The 22,823-nt window shown below is 37.0% G+C and overlaps 1 protein-coding gene across 3 annotated transcripts in view; it reads left to right on the top strand.

Annotated features, from left to right (window-relative positions):
- Positions 1 to 3,100: 3,100 nt before the first annotated feature.
- The window catches only part of ena (ENAH actin regulator enabled), a 47,063-nt gene continuing 27,340 nt past the window's right edge, over positions 3,101 to 22,823 (top strand). For all 3 annotated transcript variants that reach the window (XM_071593473.1, XM_071593472.1, XM_071593471.1), the window contains exons 1-3: positions 3,101 to 3,267; positions 15,392 to 15,557; positions 22,812 to 22,823. The exon at positions 22,812 to 22,823 is cut by the window's right edge and continues 144 nt beyond it. In XM_071593473.1, the coding sequence (XP_071449574.1) occupies positions 3,263 to 3,267; positions 15,392 to 15,557; positions 22,812 to 22,823 (183 nt within the window). In that variant the 5' untranslated portion in view covers positions 3,101 to 3,262. The remainder of the gene's footprint in view (positions 3,268 to 15,391; positions 15,558 to 22,811) is intronic.

Raw genomic sequence — 22,823 nt, 5'->3', positions numbered from 1 at the left:
TTCAGGTGGGTAATGCTCATCCCTGCTAACCCAAAGGTTTTATGTTTCAGTCCCACCTTAGTCATGAGGGTTGTGTCTCTTCAATGATGCAGCCCCTGGGAAACTTGATGACAACCTAAGGGCTTATTAAGATCTTTGAGAGCATTTTGACCATTGGAGACCATATAACAGGTAAAAGTTTGCCAGGTGCCCGTTCATCAAAAATATTTTTATGCAGCATGGAAAATGTCAGGTGACTCAGAAAAGTGTCAGTTAGATTATATAATGTTTAGAAAAAGATTTATGCAACAGTGTGATCTATGTGCAGTTTCCCAGGAGCAGATGCAGACTCTGATCAACATTTAGTTGTTATGAAGTGTAGCATTCGTTTCAAAAGGATAAGGTGGAGGGGGCAGGTTAGCAAATGGAATGTAGAGGCATTAACTGGATTGACAAGAAAGGTGTGTCAGCAGGCTGTAGGGAAAATCATTAATGAGGGAAAAGACCTCATTACTATCAAGGAAAAATGGGAATATATCTAAAAAGGGATATTGAAGGCCACCAAAGAAACTATAGCAACTGTTAATAGAAAAAGGACAAGGGAACCATATTAGTTGAAGACGTTTGATAGAGTGAAATGGGAAAAATTAATGAGTACATTGCAGAAAATAGGAATAGATTGGCTGGACAGGAGGCTAATCCACAACCTTCACATGTCTCAGACTATTCAGGTGTGAATGGGGAACAGAGAGTCCAGACAGGCAGTGTTAGGGAGAGAAGTAAGGCAGAGTTGTCAATTTTAACTGGTTCTGTTGAACATATATGTGAAGGAAATGATTGAAGAGGCATGGGAAGAACTGGAGGTAGGAATTAAAGTCAGTGGGGTATTTACAAAATCATTTAGGTTTGCTGGTGACTGATGCCTAGTTTGTCAGTCAGCCTCGGGATTGCAAGCATTGCTCAGTGAATTGGAAATTTAATGCGATAGATATAGGATGAAAATCAATGTAAATAAAACAAAGGTTGAACAACTATCAGAAAGAAAGGATAAGGTTAACATTAAAATAGGAGGGCAAAAACTGGAGCAGGTGGAACAGTTTACATATCTCAGAAGTGTTTTGGATCAAAATGGTAAAAGTAGTAGGGATATAGGAAGAATTGCCCTAGGGAAAGAATCACAAGGAGGAGGGAGTTGATGATAGGAATGTTGAGTAAGGATGTTAAGAAAAGACTTATCAAAACTTTGATATGGAGCTTAGTTATGTACGGTGCAAAGACATGGTCACTGAAGCAGGAGGATAGACATAGATGGGAGGATTTTGAAATATAGGTGTGGAAAAGGATACAGAAAGTGAAATGGACTGAAGGGAAAACAAACAAGGAAGTGCTAGGTATGGTGGGTGAGAACAGGGGATTGTTGGGAGAAATCACAAGGAAGCAGGAAAATTGATAAAGGCCATAAAACCCACCTTAACCAGTAGATGACCCAAAAATTTTATAAATATAATGTATATCAAGATAGGACTAGTGAAAAGAAACAAAGAAACACATAAAAAGAAACTCACATGTATGCCGAATTTTTTTCGCAAGGGAGAGAAGAAGGAACTGTTAAGAGGGGTTTAACAGAAGAGACCAGGGACGCTGGTTGGAAGAGGTAGGCAGGGAAAGGTGTACGAGGGGAAGAGTTGGGAAGGGAATTTTTAGAAGAGTGGGAATAATATGGAAGGTTTTGGGAGCGGAAGGGAGATGAAAATACCTGAAGATTGGGGCAATTAATGCCTAATATAAAGACCTTGTTCATTCCAGGAAATATATATATTTTCACATGGAAATAGATATAAGGAAAATGGATAGGAACATACATAAAATATGAGCACAGGAGAGGTGGGGAAGGCGGAATGAAGTAGATCAAAAGTGCAAAAATATTTCCATGACTGTCACTTGAACCATGGATAATTCGACTTGCCAGGTGGATGCTTTAATCACTTGAGCTATTGAGGAAATATAATTTACACTTTACAATTTACATTTTACGGGGTTAGCAACCAAGCCATGAAGTGACCCGTAACCAAGTGCCACGATTCTTTTGCCAGCGGATGGTGTTAGGGAGCTAAGAACTCTGAGAGGGCCGAAAGCTCGAACAACTTACCGTGTACCGTGTGAGTGTCCTTTTAAATGTTGCTATTCTATTCTATTTGTGTTATATTGTGTCAGCCTATTATTGTGCCGCTCGTGTGAGTTTTTCCGTACAATCGTGGTATATTTAGGAATATATATATATATATATATATATATATATATATATATATATATATATATATATATATATATATATATATATATATATATATATATATATATATATATAACATAAACACAGTAATCAACTCGAAGGTCGATTTGGCAGGTGATGAATTCAATCATCAGGGTAGGAGGGGCAGTTCCTTTCTCTGTGCCGTTTATGGTTTCCCATGAAGGTCTGGTACACAAAAAATCACATAGCTTGGGTTGAGCTGAGCTGCAGGTGCCCAGAGACTTGTCCGGGACCCTCTGGTCAGTAGTCCAACGCTCTACCCCCTGTACTACCGCGGCCCACACACACATATATATATATATATATACAGGTTTTTAAAACATAGAAACACAAAGAAAGGACACTGGGATATGTAGTTTTGACGTTTCGACGGCACACACACAAACACACATATATATATATATATAAACCATACACAAAAAAAATAAATATACATATATAACTACGAGTACTATATTATTGGTTTTAACTCGATCATCTTAAACTTATTTATCAAGAAGATTTTACTTGTAGTTAAATTTATCATTTTATTCTGGAATATTTTCACCGTGAGAACCCTATAACAATGAAATAATTTGTTTATTAGGATTTATATATTTTAAAAATGTTATTTGTATTCTTATTCGTAAAACCAGCTTACCTTCGGAGGAAGCTAAATTAAATTTGAGGTAATTAGTTTTGAGTACTGAAGTTCGAATTTGCCACGCTGAGAAAAGGCGTGACCTCTAGTGCTCATGTCCCAACGAATGAGCCGACTAAATCAACTCCTACTTCTTGCAGCTGAAGAGCAAGACGCAAGATGGCGTCTGGGGCGGAGGACTAGTGTCACCCTATGCCTGGGGAACAACTTGTGTGTTTTATGTCTTTGTACTCTTGTTATTGCGTTAAAGTAGAAACTGTATCAATTATAACGTCGAATGCTGAAAGCTCATTGAAAAACATCGTCATCGGTTCTTAAACTTCGTCACAATGAGGTAAGTTGTCTTGTGTGGATTGAACGAGCCACAATAGCATAACATCTAACAATTTGAGATGCTTGAGTGGTGAACACTTATCGTTAAATCTCTGATGAAATAACAAACTTTTCGCCGGCTCAAGGATAACAATGGATTTAGGTTGAAGTCATGCTTGGATTTATTCGGTCTTCGTTTTGTCAATAACTGTCGCAATAGGTGTTGGGTTGAGACCTAATTTCTGGTAATTTTGATTTCTACCATTTGAGTGGGGTAATCTCGAGGAAAAGAATTGATACTGTTTAATATTTGGCAAATATATTTGAGAATAACCGTTTTACATGCACTCGTTTAATTTATTCGACATTGCGACATTCTCACCGAAGTGGTTGCCCCTCAATCAGTAAATAATGCATAGGCGTAAGCTGTGGAGACCTATTTATTGCAATTAAAATCTATTTATTTACCAGCTGTTTCGTTTTTTTCACTGTATGCACTCTATATCTCCGCATCATAAAATTTTTGTCGTAGTTAGGGAAGAGAGTAATAATTTGTTTGGTGACATGAAAATGATTATTTACTTCGTGTTGACATTCGTATTATTTATTGAACACCCTCCTCATTTAGGTAACCTAATCCGTAGTCGGCACTCTTGTTTAGAATTTATTCTTAAGAGTAGTCCAATTAGGTCTGAAGCAGTCAACAACATTTGTGCAATTATTACAAGGGGCCAAATTACCCTATTGAACTTTTATCGGTTAAGATTTATAAAACCAAGTTTTTTTCGTGGTTTCACACACACACGCCAACACACATGTGTATAATTTTTGCTTTCATGAAGGATGTCGTCAGAGAAACAAGTTTACTTCTTGCTGTTACCTATGAAAAAAACTTGGGCGTGGTCCATAGCGAAAAGTTGTTCGCATATTCGCAAAAGCTGATTTTTAAAAAACTATGTACCCCGTAGGCACTCCTCCTCGTTTGTATCTTTAATCCAAATTTAAAACACACAAGCCGCCGGAAGTAGGTGGTGACGCGAAGATACATATAAACAAGGTTAGAGTGAGGCATACTGGATGTTGGTCTTTTTAATCGCGGTAAACCTTAGCGCTGGGCGGTTTTTCTTTTCCCCTTCCTGGATTACCTCCGTTTTACGATAGTATTAACCTCTATTTTGATAAATGCGTTACAATAATGAAATTTCCTCTTTTGTTTGTACCCTGGATTTCATAACAGATTGTGCTTAATACTAGCAGGAAAGTTTTGATGTTTGAGACTTATGCTTCTCGTGGTTCTTTGGTTCTTTATTTTTTTGTGGGCGGTTTTATCATCATTGTAGGTTTTTACGCTTTATTACGGCTGGCTAAGTGCTTACTCGCCGCTTCAAGTTTGAAGCGTAATTATACCCTACAGTAATTTTTGCGTGTTATTTATGTTATAATTTTACACGTGAAGAGGACCCTCGAAATAGTTTCTTCGTGTATATTTGACGTTACCAATATATTTATTTGTTGAGTTTGTAATATGGAACAAAACTCTACTTACGGAAACTATGATTTATAGTTTAATTTTCAGCAAACCAGCCAAAGCTATAATTTCTTTTGGTGGTCAACTAGGACAAAGTTTTATTCCCCGGGTATCAGAATTTCAATAATATTATTTAGTTCGTTAGTAAATGTAAAACATTCATTCTTTGCCCTAAATAGCGCTCTGCCATATATTTTGTATGTTAAATGTGGCTTAATGGATAGATTTTCGAAAAGTATTTCTTCATCGTGTGGATACGTTAGTATCTGGAGGACGGAAGTGGTTTCCCACAGTGAGCGAATTTAAAGACGTTGCTTATCTCTTACGAGTAGGTAAGAAACTGTCGATTCCCGCCGGCAGGAGTATGCTGTGTTGTCCAAAAAAAGCCTGCGTGCTTCGCTGTTTTTTTTACGCTTAGGGTACTGGCATTTAAAGGGAAGGAAATGTTAGGGATTTATTTATCTAATTATTGCTCTACTCCTACTCAGCTGAACTATTCAGTCGCGTAAGTTGCTGTTTTATAGTTGCTAGCGAAAAATGGCGGCATTGTTGTCCCTTATTTGGATTCGGGTTTTTCGCCTTCAACGATCATAATACCTAAGGTCGCTTTAACGGTGGAGCGTCGACCTATGTAAGTCAATCTTTGGGATTTCAATCGCGTCTTTCCTTTCGGCGGAAGGATGTGGGGGAGAGAGGGGAACAGGCAGTCGTGCGGGGAGACAATAAGGAGTGTGTGCCCACACAAGCCTGGATTCAAACATGGAAACACTAATATTGGTGACGGTGTACATCGTTCACCTAAATAAGATTCTCATCCGTCTGTCCATTCCTTTAAAACCCTGGCAACTGTATGTGTTTCACGTTACGCCAGTAGCGCTTAACCGCTTGTAGTAGTGGGGAAAAATGGTTATACAACGCGCTAGAAGGAATGCAAGGGTATAGTGCCTCTCACGGAAAAAAATGAATTTCTCCGAGGTCGGGGCCTCTTCAATTGCCGGTCTGCTGCCCTACTTACCAAATAATGGCAGTACTATAGATTGCTTAATTAAATGTATATATAGTGTGCTCTTACACGCTGTGTGATTCGAGGGAGTGCGGAGAGCTGGTGACTCACGGCGTGTGTGGCAGAGAGGGGGGACGTCGCCCTCCCATCCACAACCCCTTCTACTCGGGGAAGGAGCATGCATCATCCCCTCCTAGCTAAAGGGGGGCGTGGTTTCTCTGGGTTGCTTGAGAACACGGAGTGTGGGGAATCGGGTGTGTGCATTTATGTCCTGGCGTAGACGATGGAAAATACGTCTTTGTACATAGATGTGTAATATATTTCTTGGAAGGGATACTTCTAAGCTAATATTTTCGCAAAAGAAAATCCTTAAATGCTAGTATTGGAGTAGTTAATTTACATTTATTGCGAGGGAAGACCGCCGGCCTCAGTTGCGGCGGGTAAACATCATCAACTGACAACCCTCAGGTCCCGGGTTTGATTCCCACCGAGGAAAATTTCCTCCATTCGCCCTGGGTGTGGAATGTTTGAAATTTTCGTCGCTGTTATTCCAAACTTTATAGTCTGATGTGAATGGCCGTAACCTAGCTGTTTTCGGATTGGTACTAAAATGAAAAAAGGGAAAGTCTGCTCTGATTTGCAAACATAACCACCCTAGCAGAGAATGAAGACGACCTGACAAGGGTGGTAGCCAGTATGTTAAATGGGGTGAACAAGTATAACCTCAAGATGTACTGGAGCAAAATTGATGTAAAGGTTAGAATTCGAAGTAAGAAGACTTGAAAGAAAAGACAGTGAAATTACCAGGGAAAGACTCACTGGAACTAGGGGAAGAGTTTTGCTATTTTAGCTGTACTGTCATTCATGATTGATAAAGCAAGAAAAAAATGTAAAGCAGAATAGGGTCAGAGAAAGTAGCTTTTGAACAAAAGATACAGGATGAATAATTGTGAGTAGTGATAGATGAAAAAGAAACACTTTGTTCAAATCCACCACTTTATTACAGGTACGACTAGTTTCGACGCTATGGCGTCATCCTCAGGTACGCGTAGTGTCGAAACTAGTCGTACCTGTAATAAAGTGGTGGATTGGAACAAAGTGTTTCTTTTTCATTTATTAAAATGAACTTCCACAAAGTTGAGGCTGAAACTATTGAACTAAGTGAGTAGTGATATGTAAGACATAATGTATTAGCTCATTATAACGTTAATGGTGGAGTTTATAATTTTCTATGACTGTGAGATGCATAGTATAGGAGCAGGATAAAATGATAAAATTTATAAATAAAATAAAATATATATGGACTTCAAAAAGGGCATAATTTGAAGGGTACCTAAATGGGAGTTTTTTCAAAAGACAAGGAAAAGAGGGATATCAACTAGACAGTTCACCAGATACCATAATTGAAGGAATTGTAAGAGAAGGATCACAGAGGAATAGCAAAGAATTACAGAGGACGGCCAAAGCTGAACTAAAAAAATAACTGATAAAATGTCTGTGCAAAGAACCTTGATGGAATGAAGATTTGGATAATTCGAACAGGGTGTAGATGGGAGAGGATCTGCTGCAAGCCATTATGTGGTTTGATAATGAATGATGGTAAAATAATGACTTAGGAGTAGCTTCTGTAGATATCAATATCAGCCAGCAACTCAATATTCCAACTTTATTTCATTAAATTTAAAGAGCTATGGGAGATGCCACATCAGTAACTTAAATGGACTCATCTGGTAACATGAATTACAGTGCATCTATTTCACAGTGTAAAAATCATCTACCTTGTTTGGGATTTGAGCCCTGGATCCCTCAATATCCAACCGAGTGCTTCAGCCAATTGACCTGTGGCATCCTCATACACTTTGATATTTTAGGGGCTTTAAAAGAGCAAGTAGTTGTGATGAAATACCATAGATACAGTGCCACAAGTAATCATCGCGCATGTTGCTCCACAGTCAAGAAGATTAAAACCAAAGCCTAAACACAAAGGTGTTTTTCTTTTCACCATACAGAACATTTCATCAGAGTCTAATCATTTCTTAAAAATTACTTTCAGACAATTGCCATTAGAGGATATGCATAATGTGTAGCACTGAGACTTCAGTGACTTTCCCTGCGGGAGTTTTCAGACGTAAATTATAGGAATTTCCATGTATTTACTTAAGTGAACATCATTTTTTTGCTAATGTATTCAGCTTCTTGTTAAAAAAGAGGTGGACCACTTGGCTCTTTTAAGCATAAATATTAATGATAACACTGTTAGGGGTATCTTATATTATTATCAATATCCACATCATGATCTTTCTCTGCAAGCCAAAATTTTGTGGGAGGTGTCAGGTCACCTGATTATGATACTGGGCAACATTTAATTTTGTGTTGATTGACATTAATTTCTCCAATGCTATGTTTATTACTTGTGATCATGTGTAAGGGCTATGCAGATTCCTTATTTGGTATATTTGCCCGTCGGTTTCTGTCAACATCTCGTGTTATCCTTATTTTGGTCTTGCACTTCAATTTAATATTTTGAGAATGAGATCACTCAGAATTTATCCTCTGTATTCATTCTTTGAGCTGTTGTTTGTTGGTTAAGTTATTCATGTAATCTTTATGTTACCAGTGCCTCCTATTCCAGGATTTCCAGTAAAATAGTGCTTCTGCCTACCTCAATTACTCTTTTAGTAAGTTAGTTTTTAGGCTCTAGGATTGAGGTCATTTGTACTCATTTACTTATTCAAATTAAAAATCATATCATGTACAGGTTCCAAATGCTGAGCCTTGTTTTCCTCAACATTAATTCAATGAACTAAGGGAAATAATTATTCTTCCTAGAGAATGTCAGTCTATACCCTTCCAAAAAAAATGTTTTTGCATGTCACTACTTCCTTTACCAGAATTGAAACATTCAAAAACTTGTTTTCATATTTATTTGTTGCTTGAACAAAAATTTTACCTGAAATCTGTGACAAAGGCAAGGCATGGTCTTTGTGAGAAGGTATAATAAGTTGACGCTCCTTCATCATGGTTATTGCAAAACAAATAATATCTAAATGGATGTCATTCACTTTAGTTTTGGAATCAGCATCAATGTAATATTATTAACATTAGTCTTAATGATTAACAGTAATCTTCTGGGTAAGGCTAGGTTCTAGGACTTTGCCAATACTTATTAATGTGCTCTACTCAGTCCCCACCTTATATGGCACATAATATCCTTTAACCCCACAGCACCAATATGTTATAATATCTCACTATTCAACACAACACATTTTCTACCAAACATAATTCTATCCAAAACACCTTTTCTTTTCCTCTTTCCACCTCAATTTCCCAACATTGTCCCCTTATTACAGTCATCAGTATCTCATTGTCTCTCAGTATCGCCTCAGCATCGAATTGTCCCTTCTTCAAATGTCTCCCAACAGCTGTCTCTCTTCCCGCACCATGACTAGGATGTCATTGTTGATTTTCCTCATTATCCAATTTTTTCACATTGCCATCATTTTCATCTGATTAATTTTCATCCCACACCTATTGCACTGATTTTTCAATGTGCTAAGTAATGATCATAATCCCTTGGGTGACTGGCTAATGTTAAATCATTCTCCAATCTAGGTGTTTTGAAGTTTCCCATCTACTAACCCTCTAGCTTCCCACACTTCCCCTGCCTGCCTCATCACTTAATCGGCGTATATATAAAAAAGATTTGATGCTAATGGACATCCTTATTATACTACTCTGCCTAGAGCTGCCCATGCAGGCTGTCTATTTAATGTCATCACTTATGCGGGTCGCGGTAGTCCAGTGGGTAGAGCGTTGGACTGCTGACTGGAGGGTCCCAGGTTCGATTCCCGGGCAAGGCACTCTGGGCACCTGCAGCTCCACCCAAGCTATGTGATTTTTCGGGTACCAGGTCTTCCAGGGGAACCATAACCGGCACAGGGAAAGGAACTGGCCACCCCAACCCTGATGTGTGAATTTTCACACGCCGTATAGGGCTTAGTACTGGGTGATCTCTACCATCACCTACTAAACCGACCTTCGGGTTGATTACTGTGTTTATGGTTTATTTATGCAGTCTGAGACATGTATTGGTTCTGCAGTCATCTATACCTATAGTCTACTCCTATTGTCTACAAAATTTTCATTAATTGTGTCCAGTTTTATCTGTCAAACAAATTCTGAAAACCCACGAAGCATAGAAATATATCCTGGATGTTTTTTTACTTAAGACCTCCGAGTTGCTATTACATCACACCTACTTATCCCATTTCTAAACTCAAACTGATCTTTTACGAAATACTCTGTTCTTCTTTTCCACTTTTGCTAATTATCCTAAAAACCACTTGTACCTCATGTGAAATAAAGCTAATAGTCCTCACATATTGCTAAATTTTTCTTTCTTGAGACGGGTGTCAGTACTGATGTAACTTGCCTAACTAGCCAAAATTCTCCCTAATCAATGCTATGGGGGAGCCTGTGAAAAGTGTTCCTTCCTTGTTTGTCCTTAAATATTGAGTAGTTTTATAGGGATGTTATCTATTCCCTTATCGCTCTTTGATTTTATTTTCTTCAACTCTGCTTTTTCTTATACCCATAGGCAGTTCTTTAGTGATATTATCTGCCAGCATGGGCTTTTTTTATTTCAATCCCCTTAATGCCCTTTCCATCTGGCCATCAAGTATGCCTGGATGTAAATAATCCCGATCTACACCATATTCTCTTTCTATGTCTAAGCTTGCTGGCATAATTACTTAACCATATAGTTCCTTTACACATGCCTTCCATCTCTTCTGAATCTTCTGTAGTTCAAAACAAACTGTATAAACATTTAATTAACATGCATAATGTGGCTATACCTCATGTTAATCTCGTATTTGATTTAGATGTTGCCTTATTTCCGAACTTATAAGATGTACTTTTTTATTCCAAAAAATGTGATATAATCATCCTGCATGTTGTGGGTCGAGGATATACAGATAAAGCATTGACCTTTTCAAGTCATTTCGCTGGATTAAAAGACTTACGTGGTTTTCCTACTCTAAACAGGTCATGGGGCCTTAATTACCAGTTGTGATAATTACACTGTAATGAGCCAGTAGTAAGTAATAGGGTTTTGATTTTTCCTTGAAAGTACTTCCTAAAAAATTCACTGATAAAATGTATTGTGTTAAGTTACATCTCACATGTGGTTCTACTGGGAAGGTGTGGTGCTTGCACACATTGAGATAATAGGGATGTCAGCACCCTGCTAATTCATTGTCTTTCTCCCGATCAACTTGGGAGTCTACAGGAACTCAACCTTGAGTAGAATGAGAGTGTTGTAAAAGGTATAGAAAATGATTACCTTAATTACAAATTTTGATAATGTCAAATGAACAGAAACTTAAGCGTTGAATAAATAGTTGAAATTAGAATATCCTCATGGTATGTAAAGAGTGAAGATTACAGTACAGCTTTTCATCCAAACTTGAAGTCTTGAATTACGCTTCAGAACACACAAACGGGGAAGCTAAAAGGCATTTTAGCCCACCTTTGTCTGAAAAGATGATATAGTAATAGAGAAAGCAGAAGGTGAATTCATTTTTCACAGATAGTACAGGAGCATATTTTCTTGAGCAATCTTGTGGGAAACGGAGAGCAATCGGTCCTTAATGTAACAAACTACGTTAATGGTAGTAATAATATTATCTGGATATACTTTGCCTCTCATGGGAGCTATATTTTTAGGGTCTAAGTACATTTTCAAATTTAATTCCTTCTTTGATATTTTAGTAATACTGGAATTTATGTTTCTGGTAGAAAGCCTTCATAGTCATTCCTATTCTAATTACTATATCCGTTTTGCTTTTTCCATTGCCGGTGATTCTACTTCTTAAATAACAAAACTCTTTCTGACTTCTTCCAATGTGTTTTTTCTATTCTTACTTGGAGATTAGCTTCCCCACTTTGTCTACAGACCATTACCTTAGTTTTAATTTTTTTTCTCTTGAAGTTGTACTTTTACATCCCATTTTCCATGGTGGTCAACAACCTTTCAGGGTCTTCTTTCTTCTCTGTAAGTATAGCTGTGTTGCATATTCATATGCCACCTCTTTTTTGCCTTGACCTCATTAATTGCCTATTTGTTGTACACATGAAATGTTGAAGGCAATAAAAGAAACTCTATCTTACTCCTTTCTGTATTTTAGCTTCTTCCCTGCATTTGCCATGTCTAATCACTGCCACCTACCCTGGGCAGAGTGTATCAATCTTCAGTCATTTTAGTCATACCAATTTCGTTTAGGGTACATATCATATTCCAGTCGACCTGATCAAAAGCTTTCTCCAGATCAACAAATGTGATACAGGTCTGTCAATCATTCTGTATTCTCTCCTCTACAATGAGCCTTAGAGCTAGAATGGCTTCCCATGCTCTTTCATCAGACTAATTATTCTTAAGTTTTCAAGTTTTTTTATGTTTTTATTTTTTTGTAAAGGGATGATTATATTCTTTTAAATGCCTAATTAAGCTTTAACAATATGAAAATTATAACTGAGCAGAAATACTAACAGAAAGAGGAGAAAATAATGATTACTTTTATGAAAGAGCAATCAGCAAGTGTAAAGCAGCTTGCAAAATGGTACAAAGTGATTGTCAGCAACAGTACAGAAATTCATGTTGTTCCTAATGAGTTGAATTATAATTTTATCAAAATAGCTGTTAAGGTCAGAAACAAGCTACCATTTTCCATTAATTCCCTTTGAAATAGAAGTCGATATAAGGAATTATAACTGTCAGCTTTTATAATCAACAAATGTTATTCCCAAGGAAGTCATTCATTTTGCCAAAACATTCAATTACTCATCAAGGGAAGATAGCTTTGAGTTTTCTGTTAACTTCATGAAGGAAATAGTTGGTTTAATAGGATTGTCTCTGGCATAATTCATAAACAGCAATCTCTCTGAATGTACCACCTATTTAAAAATGTACAAGACAAACACTGTTCATAAAAAGGATATGGAAAGCTTCAGAGCAGTTGATGAAGTACTGATCATGTTTAAAATTCTACGACCATAATTGAATTATCAATTGACTGATATCAATTTGAATTCAGACTGACTAAACAGGTAGGCGCACCACGTGGTATTTTCCAAAATATAAAAAGATGCTTTTTGGTACATCTAGATGTTAAAAAATCATGCCTTAAATTTGACCTGCCAGAAAAATCCTTTCACTTTCACAGGGCCATATTGTATGTATTCTGACAAAAAGCAAGTTAGCATTATTGTTCATTAAATTAGAAAGATGAATGTGTTATTTTATTATTAATATTGTTATAACTAGTGTTTATATTTTTCTATCCTATTATTTGGTAGAAAACATTATATTAGGTTATGATATTTTAAATGGTGTAAATTTATATAAATAGGTTATATTAAACTTTTGATGGTTAATTGTGTAGGTTTTTACTAATAATTGGATGATGGATTTTGACGCTTAACTTTATGCTTTGCAATTGTATATTTCTTTGTTAGTCTACCATTTAAGGTACATTTTAGATGGACACAGACAACACCCCTACATTTCTATGCCTTGCCAAAAGACTGACCCCACACTTCAGTATACTATTCTTCAATTCGGATTATATTCCATCTCCCATTATTCTGTCAAACAAGCCTATCCTTTTTGTCCCTCTTCTTCACTTACTTAACATTCTTCCCTCTATTGCAGTTAACATTTAATTCTCAATTGAAATGCTCTGTAATCATCTTTCCTGCCTCTTTGGATTCTTACAAACAATCTCTCCTCCCCCACCAGACCTACTACTTCCTTATTTGTTGTCCTTTCATTTATTTTACTTTTTCCATTCTTCTCCACATCCACATCTTAAAAGCCTTCAATCAATGCCTATCTTCTGGTTTCTACTTTGCTTTTATGTTTATCCTCGTGCCTGATTGACCAAGTTTTGATACGATGCAGAATTTTTGACTTATCTCTTCTTAACATTCTTATGTTACTGTCATTGATTCCCTCCTCCTAGGAAAGCTTCTTTGTCTAATGCAATTCTTCTACACCCATCTATTTTGACCATCTTGGCCTCAAATAATTTCTTTGATCGGTAAACAGAAAATAAAATTGTTTAAATGTGGGGTACCACATGTGTTGGGATAATAGGATAGTTGTTTGGGACGTGATGAAAATGTTGTAAATAGCAGGAATAATTAAATTCTGATAATGCAAGAACGTGGTTTAACAGTATTTGGTGGCCCCTGCCACCCTGATCAGTATGAAAGGATGAAACTAACGAGAAGCTTACGTGAGGGAAGAAGTTAAGAGGGTGAAAGGTGAATGTCTTGGGAGGGGACAGAAGGGCATCAGTGTTAATGTGTAGGATTTCATGTTTTCAAGAGGTTAAAAAGAATTACACATATATTTCTCAGGCATTATGTACCTTGTAGCAATAGTTGAAGTCGATGTTGGTGGAAGGAAGATTTTTGTGGGATGTGAGAGAGAGGCTGATGGGTTAGTGAAAGGAAATTTTTTACTGCTGAAATTAGTGATTTTCGTTCAGTGTGAGACAGCTCAAATATCATGGTGGGGTGAATACAGATGGGAGGTTATTAGGTGATTGCATCATTAAATATGTCTCATTATTAGGGTGGTTTGAAAATTGCTGGTAAAAATGTATTCTACTAAATTTTTCTTGATAACCTATTTTTATTTTTCAACATAATTTCCTGTTTTGCTTATATATTTCATCCAATGCTGCTCTAGTTTGTGGATTCCTTACAAATGACATAATTGTTTCAACTCCACCAAATAGACATTTCTTTCTACAATCACCTTCTCATTTAAATAAAATCTCTTTCCAGTCAGCCATTTCTCCATGTAAGAAAACAGGTAGTGGTCCAAGGGGTCCAAAACTGTAAAATAAGGCCCATCTAATCTGGAGAATAGAGAATTGGAATACTAACTCCATCAACTATGCAGCCACAACTGCTGTGGAGAAAGCTGGTTTGTTGTGATGGAGGACTTCTTTTTTGATTGCCAACCATGCACATTTTTGATTTGCATTTCATAAAATCATTTTTGATCTATACACAACATTTTCTTTCTACCAATTGTTAGAAATCATTTGACTTTCTTGATTCAAACTAGTGTAGACACAGGAGTAATTAATGTAATAATGATATAGATTGGAGAATGCTGTCTAAGGAAAAGGTAGAGGGAGGAAGAGATAATAGTTATTTAGAGGAGGCATGAAGGAAGATACAAAGTATGTGGAGGTGAATAGTAGTTCACTGTAATGCTTGCTGTTGGGGTTGATGGCATAGTATTGGGTAAGGCCTGTAAGTGCAGCAATGCTTTGGAGAACATTGCTTACCCTTGTTGTCTTTCAGGAACAATCAAATACATGACCTTAATCTGTTAAGACTCTCTCCAATGAATGAAAACCTTCTGTGGTTAGGGATATTAAATTATTCCTTTGGAATGGAAATGAAGTGAAGGAAGATGCTTGACTTATGTGCATGCAACATGCTCTTGAGGTTGCAATGATACCTCCTTTAGTGACTGAATTGTTTTTTTGGTCAAGCCGCATCATATTCTCTCATGATGACTTCTTTCTTTTGCAGTGAACTAAGCATAGCGACTGCCCGAGCCTCAGTGATGGTGTATGATGATATCAGCAAAAAGTGGGCACCCAGTGGGACATCGTCGGGCGTTTCCAAGGTGCAGATCTATCACCATCAGCTGAACAATACCTTTCGCGTCGTGGGGCGCAAACTCCATGATCACGAGGTGAGAGGGTCAAGCACAGACCACTTCGAGGGGTGCTTCAAACAAGTAACTTAAAGCCCTAACTTTTCCTGTTATTATGCTTAATTGGGCATAGTCTGATTGTGTATTGTGGGTGGTTTCTTAAATGGGTACAATGGCAGCATTGCTGTTACTGCCTACAAATATGCTTTTCGTGCAAGTTTCTCCAAAAATGGTTGAAAATAATTATGCTATTACACTTAGGTATCAGATTTCTGGTTGTATATCTTAAGTAATGAATAAGAGATTACTACTTGGGTTAAATAATTCATATATTCTTGTAATTGCCCCAATTTATTAGATGCTAACAACTTATTTGCCATAAATGGCTGCATCTTTCCATGAACTTTCATGAAGCGTCATGTACTCAGTCTAAGATTTTGGGTTCCTCAGGCAAAAATAGCTAAACAAGTTTTGACAATGGAATCAAAAAAGTTGGGCAACGAAGGAAAGCAAACAGAATGAAGATTCTTGAGGAATTAGATGAATGGGTATCAGTTGCCAGTTTTGTACAGCTAAACAGATAAATAGTCTGGCCTGAAAAAAAGGAGAATGTGATGAAACTATTTGCATATTAAGTATTTTCAGAAAATTTAAAGGCTCATAAAAAAAATATTTACCAAAGCATAATAATCAACCGGAAGGTTCGTTTGATAGGTGAGGGTAGAGCCCACTGGATACTAAACCCAACAGCATGTGTAGTTTCCACATCAAGGGTAATAGGATGGCAGGTTATTTCCCTGTGCCAATGCCATATTGGTATCCCAGGAAGATCTGGTACCTCAAAAATCACGCAGTTTAGGTGAATGACTGAGGATGCCACGAGGCATCACTTTAAATCAAACCCAGGCCCGCCAGTCCGTAGCCCAACGCTCAGCTCATTGGACTACCATGTCCCAAGAAAACATACAGGTTAACTAAAAGAGGTCAAGAGGTCACATGGGTGCAGTATCAGTGATCTGATGTAATGTGGTGATTCATGAATTTGGGTGGCACATGGTGCTGTCTGAGCACTTTCCCTAAGAGACCACTTTCCTTTGAGGGTAGAAGTAGTTGGCTATGAGGGTCTTGGAGGAGGTAGGAAAAGAGTGTCTCTTGAAGTTATGCACTATTGAACAATTAATGGAAACATTACGAGAACTATTGAATACGATTTACATGTATCTCAGTTCTATAATGTAAATGGAATCAAGCTGGAGAATTTGGCCAAGTAAATAGTGGCTTGGGAAAATTTTCAGTATCATTCAAGCTTGCATCTCCTGAGTTGCTTGTTTTGTATATAGGCGCCACAAGTATACCATTGTTTTCTCTATTCTGTTGCTTTTCTCAAGATTGCTTGTCTGATGAACTCAGTGGCTGACTCCTGCATTGTCGACAAAGTGTAATAATTATAGTGGATGTTTGCAATTGAGGTCACACTATTTGTGTATATAAAATATAATCACCTGAGAGAGGCTTATTGAACTTCTTGAATTTTAAAACAACTAAACAGTTTAACACACAAAAGGTATTCATTGCATTGTTGGGTTGATTTATGTCACATTGTATATGAAATGGCATTGGCATTATCACAAATTGCTATGCGTAGAGCAAATGATTCATATGAACTAAGCAACTAAGCTGCGGGATTTTGGCTCTCACTCCTTTTTTAAGGCTTATCACTGAAACAGCAATTCTTCTAACCCACTTTTATTGCTAAAATCACATTTATATACCCATTAGCTTGCATTTGACAGTGCACTGCATCATTTTCAAAGATTTGATTTCTGTCAGCTCTCCAAGCACATGATTATGTCTATCTTTGCTCCTCCCTATGGGTGAGGCCAAATGAGCTGTGACCTTGATGACCTCTCCTGCTGCCCTTCTCAACAGATAGTAGTTTTCACCACCAGTATCCTCCATTGGAAGATTCCTTATGTGATGTTAAACTCTTATGGCAACTGGACATTATCACAGTAAATTATAATGATCCAGGATTCTAATGGTGGACAACCTGAGTCAACATAAGCTGATGAAAGATGTTTAAAGGAAGGGTTTCAAGCAGTGGCCAGGATTGTCAATTCACTGAAAAGCAGTCAACTATCGCATATTAATATGTCAGAGAGGTGAATGTGAGGTCAAAGGTCAGTTAGGCCAATTGATCAACCATAATCAGAATATTATGAATATTATTGATTGAATACTATGTTAGGAATAGGTATTCCAGCTATTTTGGCTGACCACTCAATCTAATTTAAACTATAATATCGAATGCACAGTATACCCTTCTAGGTGGCATTGAAATAAAAAATTGAGAAATATGACTTGTAATATGGAAATGAGTTGCCTGTTTTCTTTAAACAGGCCTTATTTAATTTTTAGCATATCCAAATAATGTAAGGCTTCCACATCTAGTTGGAACATTTTAGAGTAGGCAGTCCCAAAGTGGACACTTTTTTTAACCGTTGGTGCTATTCTTTTGACTCTGACTCTACATAACTTAAAAGGGTGCATAATACACATTCACAAAACTAATCTTTTTGTGAAGTGTACCATTTTAGTAATCTGTCATGGTTTTTATGACATTTTATTTGAAAAAGTGTATATTTACTGAAAGTTAGATAACCTGTGTGAGTCTTCCCTGCACCTTGAAAAGGTGGCCATGCATATCAGCAAGCCCATGCCCACCTGTTTGAGACACATCCTGGATAATTGAAGCTCTTGAATGCTGGCCAACTTGATAGTTATAAATCATCTCTAATGTTGCCACTTGACTCTTGAAATCAGCTAAACCCTCATTTCACATGCCATTGTTCTCTTCCTTCAGAAAGTGAGTGCATATCTTCTTTCAAATACTAGGCATGTTTGTTTTGATCAACTCCTCCTGTATTGCAAGAGTATTTGTTGAAGTCTCCAAAGAAGGATAAGCTTAATTTTTTACGAGGGCTTTATTTGCTTTTTTGCTATTTTAAAAGATAGATAAATCAGGGGCTGATGTGGCACTACCTACTTTTCGCATGGTGCTTTGGGCCAAACATCTAGTTTTGAAACATTTCACATTTGTTATGGGTTGTAATGGGCTAGGGTTATGAGTTTTTAACTGGTATTAGAATTTGGAATGTAAAGTAAACTTTTGATTGTCCATGCTAATGGGCACATGATTAAGTACAGTTAATCAAAAAACACAGATAATCAAATAATGCTGAAAATATGGTAGAGATATGAAGGGATATATATGGAGACTCCTTTTTTCATTTCTTGAGATTAATTTGAGGTTTTTTTAGCAATGGGAAGTACACATTTTACATTTTTCAGCCATTTTTATAAGGCTGGCATTATATTTTGCTAGAACAGAACTATCAAAAAGTGAATAGCAGGACATATTTTCCTCAGAAAACTAAACCAATCGCAAAGCTAGACAAAAAACAAGTGATTGGTGAAGGACAAATACTGACAAAGGATACATCGTTGATTCAAATACATATCATTTGATTCTGATTAAAATAATGCAGTATAGATAGTTAATGGCTTATTTGTTGCACAGTAAAACTGTGTATTTGCTCGCCTTAAAGAAGAATATGAAATTCTCAGGGCTAATAAATGCAAAGGAAACAATAGTGAGAAAGAATGGATAGTACAAAAATATTTGAATTAAAATATTAAATACTATTGACAACTTTTATTTTGTAAAATTAAAATCTTTTAAAGAAGCCCATATATTTCAAAATTGTATTTTTACAAAAGTATATTGCAGTTAATTGATGGTTTGAGGTGTAACTTTATAGAATGAATTCATATTGTTAATGAAAAAATTGTAACTTTGTGACTCAACATAAAATTTATTTCAAAACGCCCTGGGTTTTAGCATTCAACGTCATCTTCAGGGTTTGAAGATGATGTTGAACAACCAAACCAGGTTCATATCAAAATAAATTTTCTGTGGAATCAAAAAGTTACTATTTTTTCATTTCCAATATATTGTAGCTTCAAATCATTTAATTATATTTACGATTATAATTTTATTAAAATTTTTACGTCCGAGGAAAATAGTAGTACTGATAATCTGCCCACAGATAATTATGAGCTCACTATATTCTTTCAAACCTGATAGGCTGTAGTCAACCATTTCTTATAATTTAGCTGGTTAGGATCATAATTGACCAAATATTTTGGGTAGATACCAAGGACAGCTGCAAAATGATCTTGTGGAGGTATTGATTTTCCAAACTCTGACTTCCCTTATCCGCTAGTGATGATTCCAGAGAGTTTTCAATCTTCTTATAACATTCAATGCCTTAAACATCAGTCTTCGAGAGCCTTTCCAAATGGACCAAAGAATAAGATCTTGTCATAGGAGGACCATTAAGGTGTGTCTACTGGAAGCCATAATAGGAGCTAATTACCATAGAGCAAACAATTTTTCTGTGCCAGTGTTCTTCGAATATTAATTTCTAGCAAATGAACAATTTTGCGTAGATGCACTAGGTACATCAGTACAACATCAGAGCCCATTGCTGGAATCTTAAATTCCTCCTCTGCCATCATTTGCTGCAGAAGTGCAGTAATGATTTCCCATACAAATAATATACACACTTAGTATAATGCATCTATGTTTTCAAAAGCATTATATGAGAATTTTTTATATCAATGTATAATATGCCCCTCATTTATTGCCCATTGGTTATTAAAAGAATATGACCTAATGGCCTTATGCTGTTTAATATTATAGGCATAACAGCACTGGCGACTTCTCCTCTTTGACCTTACTCAGATCTTCGTCTTTCCTGCCATGGTGCATATAGGTCCTTCTTCATCTCTGAGTACTGCCTTCCTCCCTTCATCCCATCCAACATCCTTATCCTGTTGCTTCTCTTTCCTCGTTTGTCTAACATTCTCCCCTCTATTACAGTCATCAACATCCCACTGCCGATAAATACACCCTTCATCCATTTTTCCTTCCTCCATAGGATTTCTCCCAACAAACCCCTCTCTTCACCCATCATACCAAGTTCTTCCACATTTGTTTTCTTATCGGTCCATTTCACCTTCTTCATTCTTCTCCACACCCACATTTCAAAAGCCTCCAATCTATGTCTATCTTCCTGCTTCAATGACCACGTTTCCATGCCGTACATAAATATGCTCTATATCAAAGTTTTTACCTGTCTTTTCTTAACATCCTTAATCAACGTCCCTGTCATCAACTCCCTTCTCCTTGTGAAAGCCTCTTTGCCTAGCGCAATTCTTCTTCTTACGTCCCTACTACTTTGGCCGTGTTGGTCCAAAACACTTCTGAGATACGTTAACTGTTCTACCTTCTCTAGTTTATGCCCTCCTATTTTAATGATTAGCTTAGCCTTTTTCATTCTGGAAAATTGCATAACCTTTGTTTTACTAATATGGATTCTCATCGCATATCTGTCGCACTGAATTTCCAATTCACTCAGCAATGCTTGCAGCCCCTTGGCTGACTGACAAACTAAAGCTTGGTCATCAGCAAACCTAACTGATTTTACGAATTCCCCGCCCACTTTCATTCCTACCTCCAGTTCTTCCTATGCCTCTTTAATCATTTCCTATACATACAGGTTAAATAGCAATGGTGATAATGGGCAACCCTGCCTCACACCTCTTCCTAACACTGCCCATCGGACTCCCCGTTCCCCACTCGCACCTGATCAGTTTGAGACATGTTAAGGTTGCGGATTAGCCTCTTTTCCCTCCAATCTATTCCTATTCCCTTCAATATACTCATTAGTTTTTCCCAATTCACTCTATCAAAAGCTTTTTCAAAATCTACAAAACAGGCAAATACGTCCTGATTGTATTCTATATTGCTCTCGATTAGTGATCTCATTACTGCGTTGGCATCACACGTGCCTCTCCCCTTCCTAAACCCAAACTGATCATCCTGTAAGTAGTCCTGTACACTACTCTCTATCCTTTTGTTGATGATCCTGAGAACAATATTAGCTGCATGGGATATCAAACTTATTGTTCTGCGGTCCTCGCATGATTTAGCTTTTACCTTTTTTGGAATAGGAACTATAACTGATCTCACAAAGTCATCCCACCAGATTCCTTCCTCATAGGTAATACGAATCAGTCCATTTAGTTTCGCCCTCGCATATTTTCTTAAACCTTTTAGTAGTTCCACAGGAATGTTATCCACCCCCATGGCCTTATTTAGTTTCATCTCACTTGATGCCCTTTCTATCTCATCGTCGAGTATGTCTGGACCTAAGCTATCTTCTTCTAAGTCATGTTCCTTTTCTATGTCTGACTTTGTTGGTCTAAGTTCTTTACTATGCAGTTCTGCTATATATTCCTTCCATCTCCCTTGCATCTTTTCTGTATCAACTATTATGTTACCCACCTTATCTCTAACCATTAGCATAGATCTTCCCTTCTTACTTCCCGATAGTGATTTAACCTTGCTATGTGGCACACCAGTTTCACCCCTCCCTTGCAAACTTTCCATAATCTCGCCCTGCCCATGCTTCTTTTGCTTTATTTTTTACCAATCTCAATTTATTATTTAACTATTTGTACTTCATTCTTCCTAACTCTGTGTTTACATTCTTCCATTTCTTCTCTCATCCATCTTCGCAATCCTCTTATCCCTGAGATGTTGTTGTCATGTTTCCTTGTTCATTTTCAGTTAACGGTTCCTATAGTGATATATATATATATATATATATATATATATATATATATATATATATATATATATATATATATGTGTATGTATATATATATGTGTGTGTGTATATATATATATATTATATATATATATGTGTGTGTGTATATATATATATATATATATTTATACATATGTGTGGGTCGTGGTAGTCCAGGGGGTAGAGCGTTAGACTGCTGACCGGAGAGTCCCGGGTTCGATTCCCGGGCAAGGCACTCTGGGCACCTGCAGCTCCACTGAAGCTATGTGATTTTTCGGGTACCAGATGTTCCTGGGAAACCATAACTGGCACGGAAAGGAACCGGCCCCCCTACCCTGATGTGTGAATTTCACACGCCATCGGACTTAGTACTGGGTGAACTCTACCATCACCTACCAAACTGACCTTCGTGTTGATTACTGTGTTTATGGTTTTTTTTACTATGCATTGAAGCTCCAAAGCATTTTTTGAAGTATTTTGGAAGGAAATGGACCAATTAATATGCATTAGGTTCAAAATTGATGAAAGTGTGTGTTGGCTTTACTTTTGTTCCATGAGGTGTGTCTTACATCTACAGGTGGTCATCAAT

Source organism: Hetaerina americana, unplaced genomic scaffold, assembly GCF_022747635.1.
Source record: "Hetaerina americana unplaced genomic scaffold, ioHetAmer1.1.p SCAF_6, whole genome shotgun sequence".
NCBI classification, from domain to species: Eukaryota; Metazoa; Arthropoda; class Insecta; order Odonata; family Calopterygidae; genus Hetaerina; species Hetaerina americana.
Note: the sequence above shows the minus strand (reverse complement) of the source record. Positions and strands in the feature narration are given on the sequence as shown.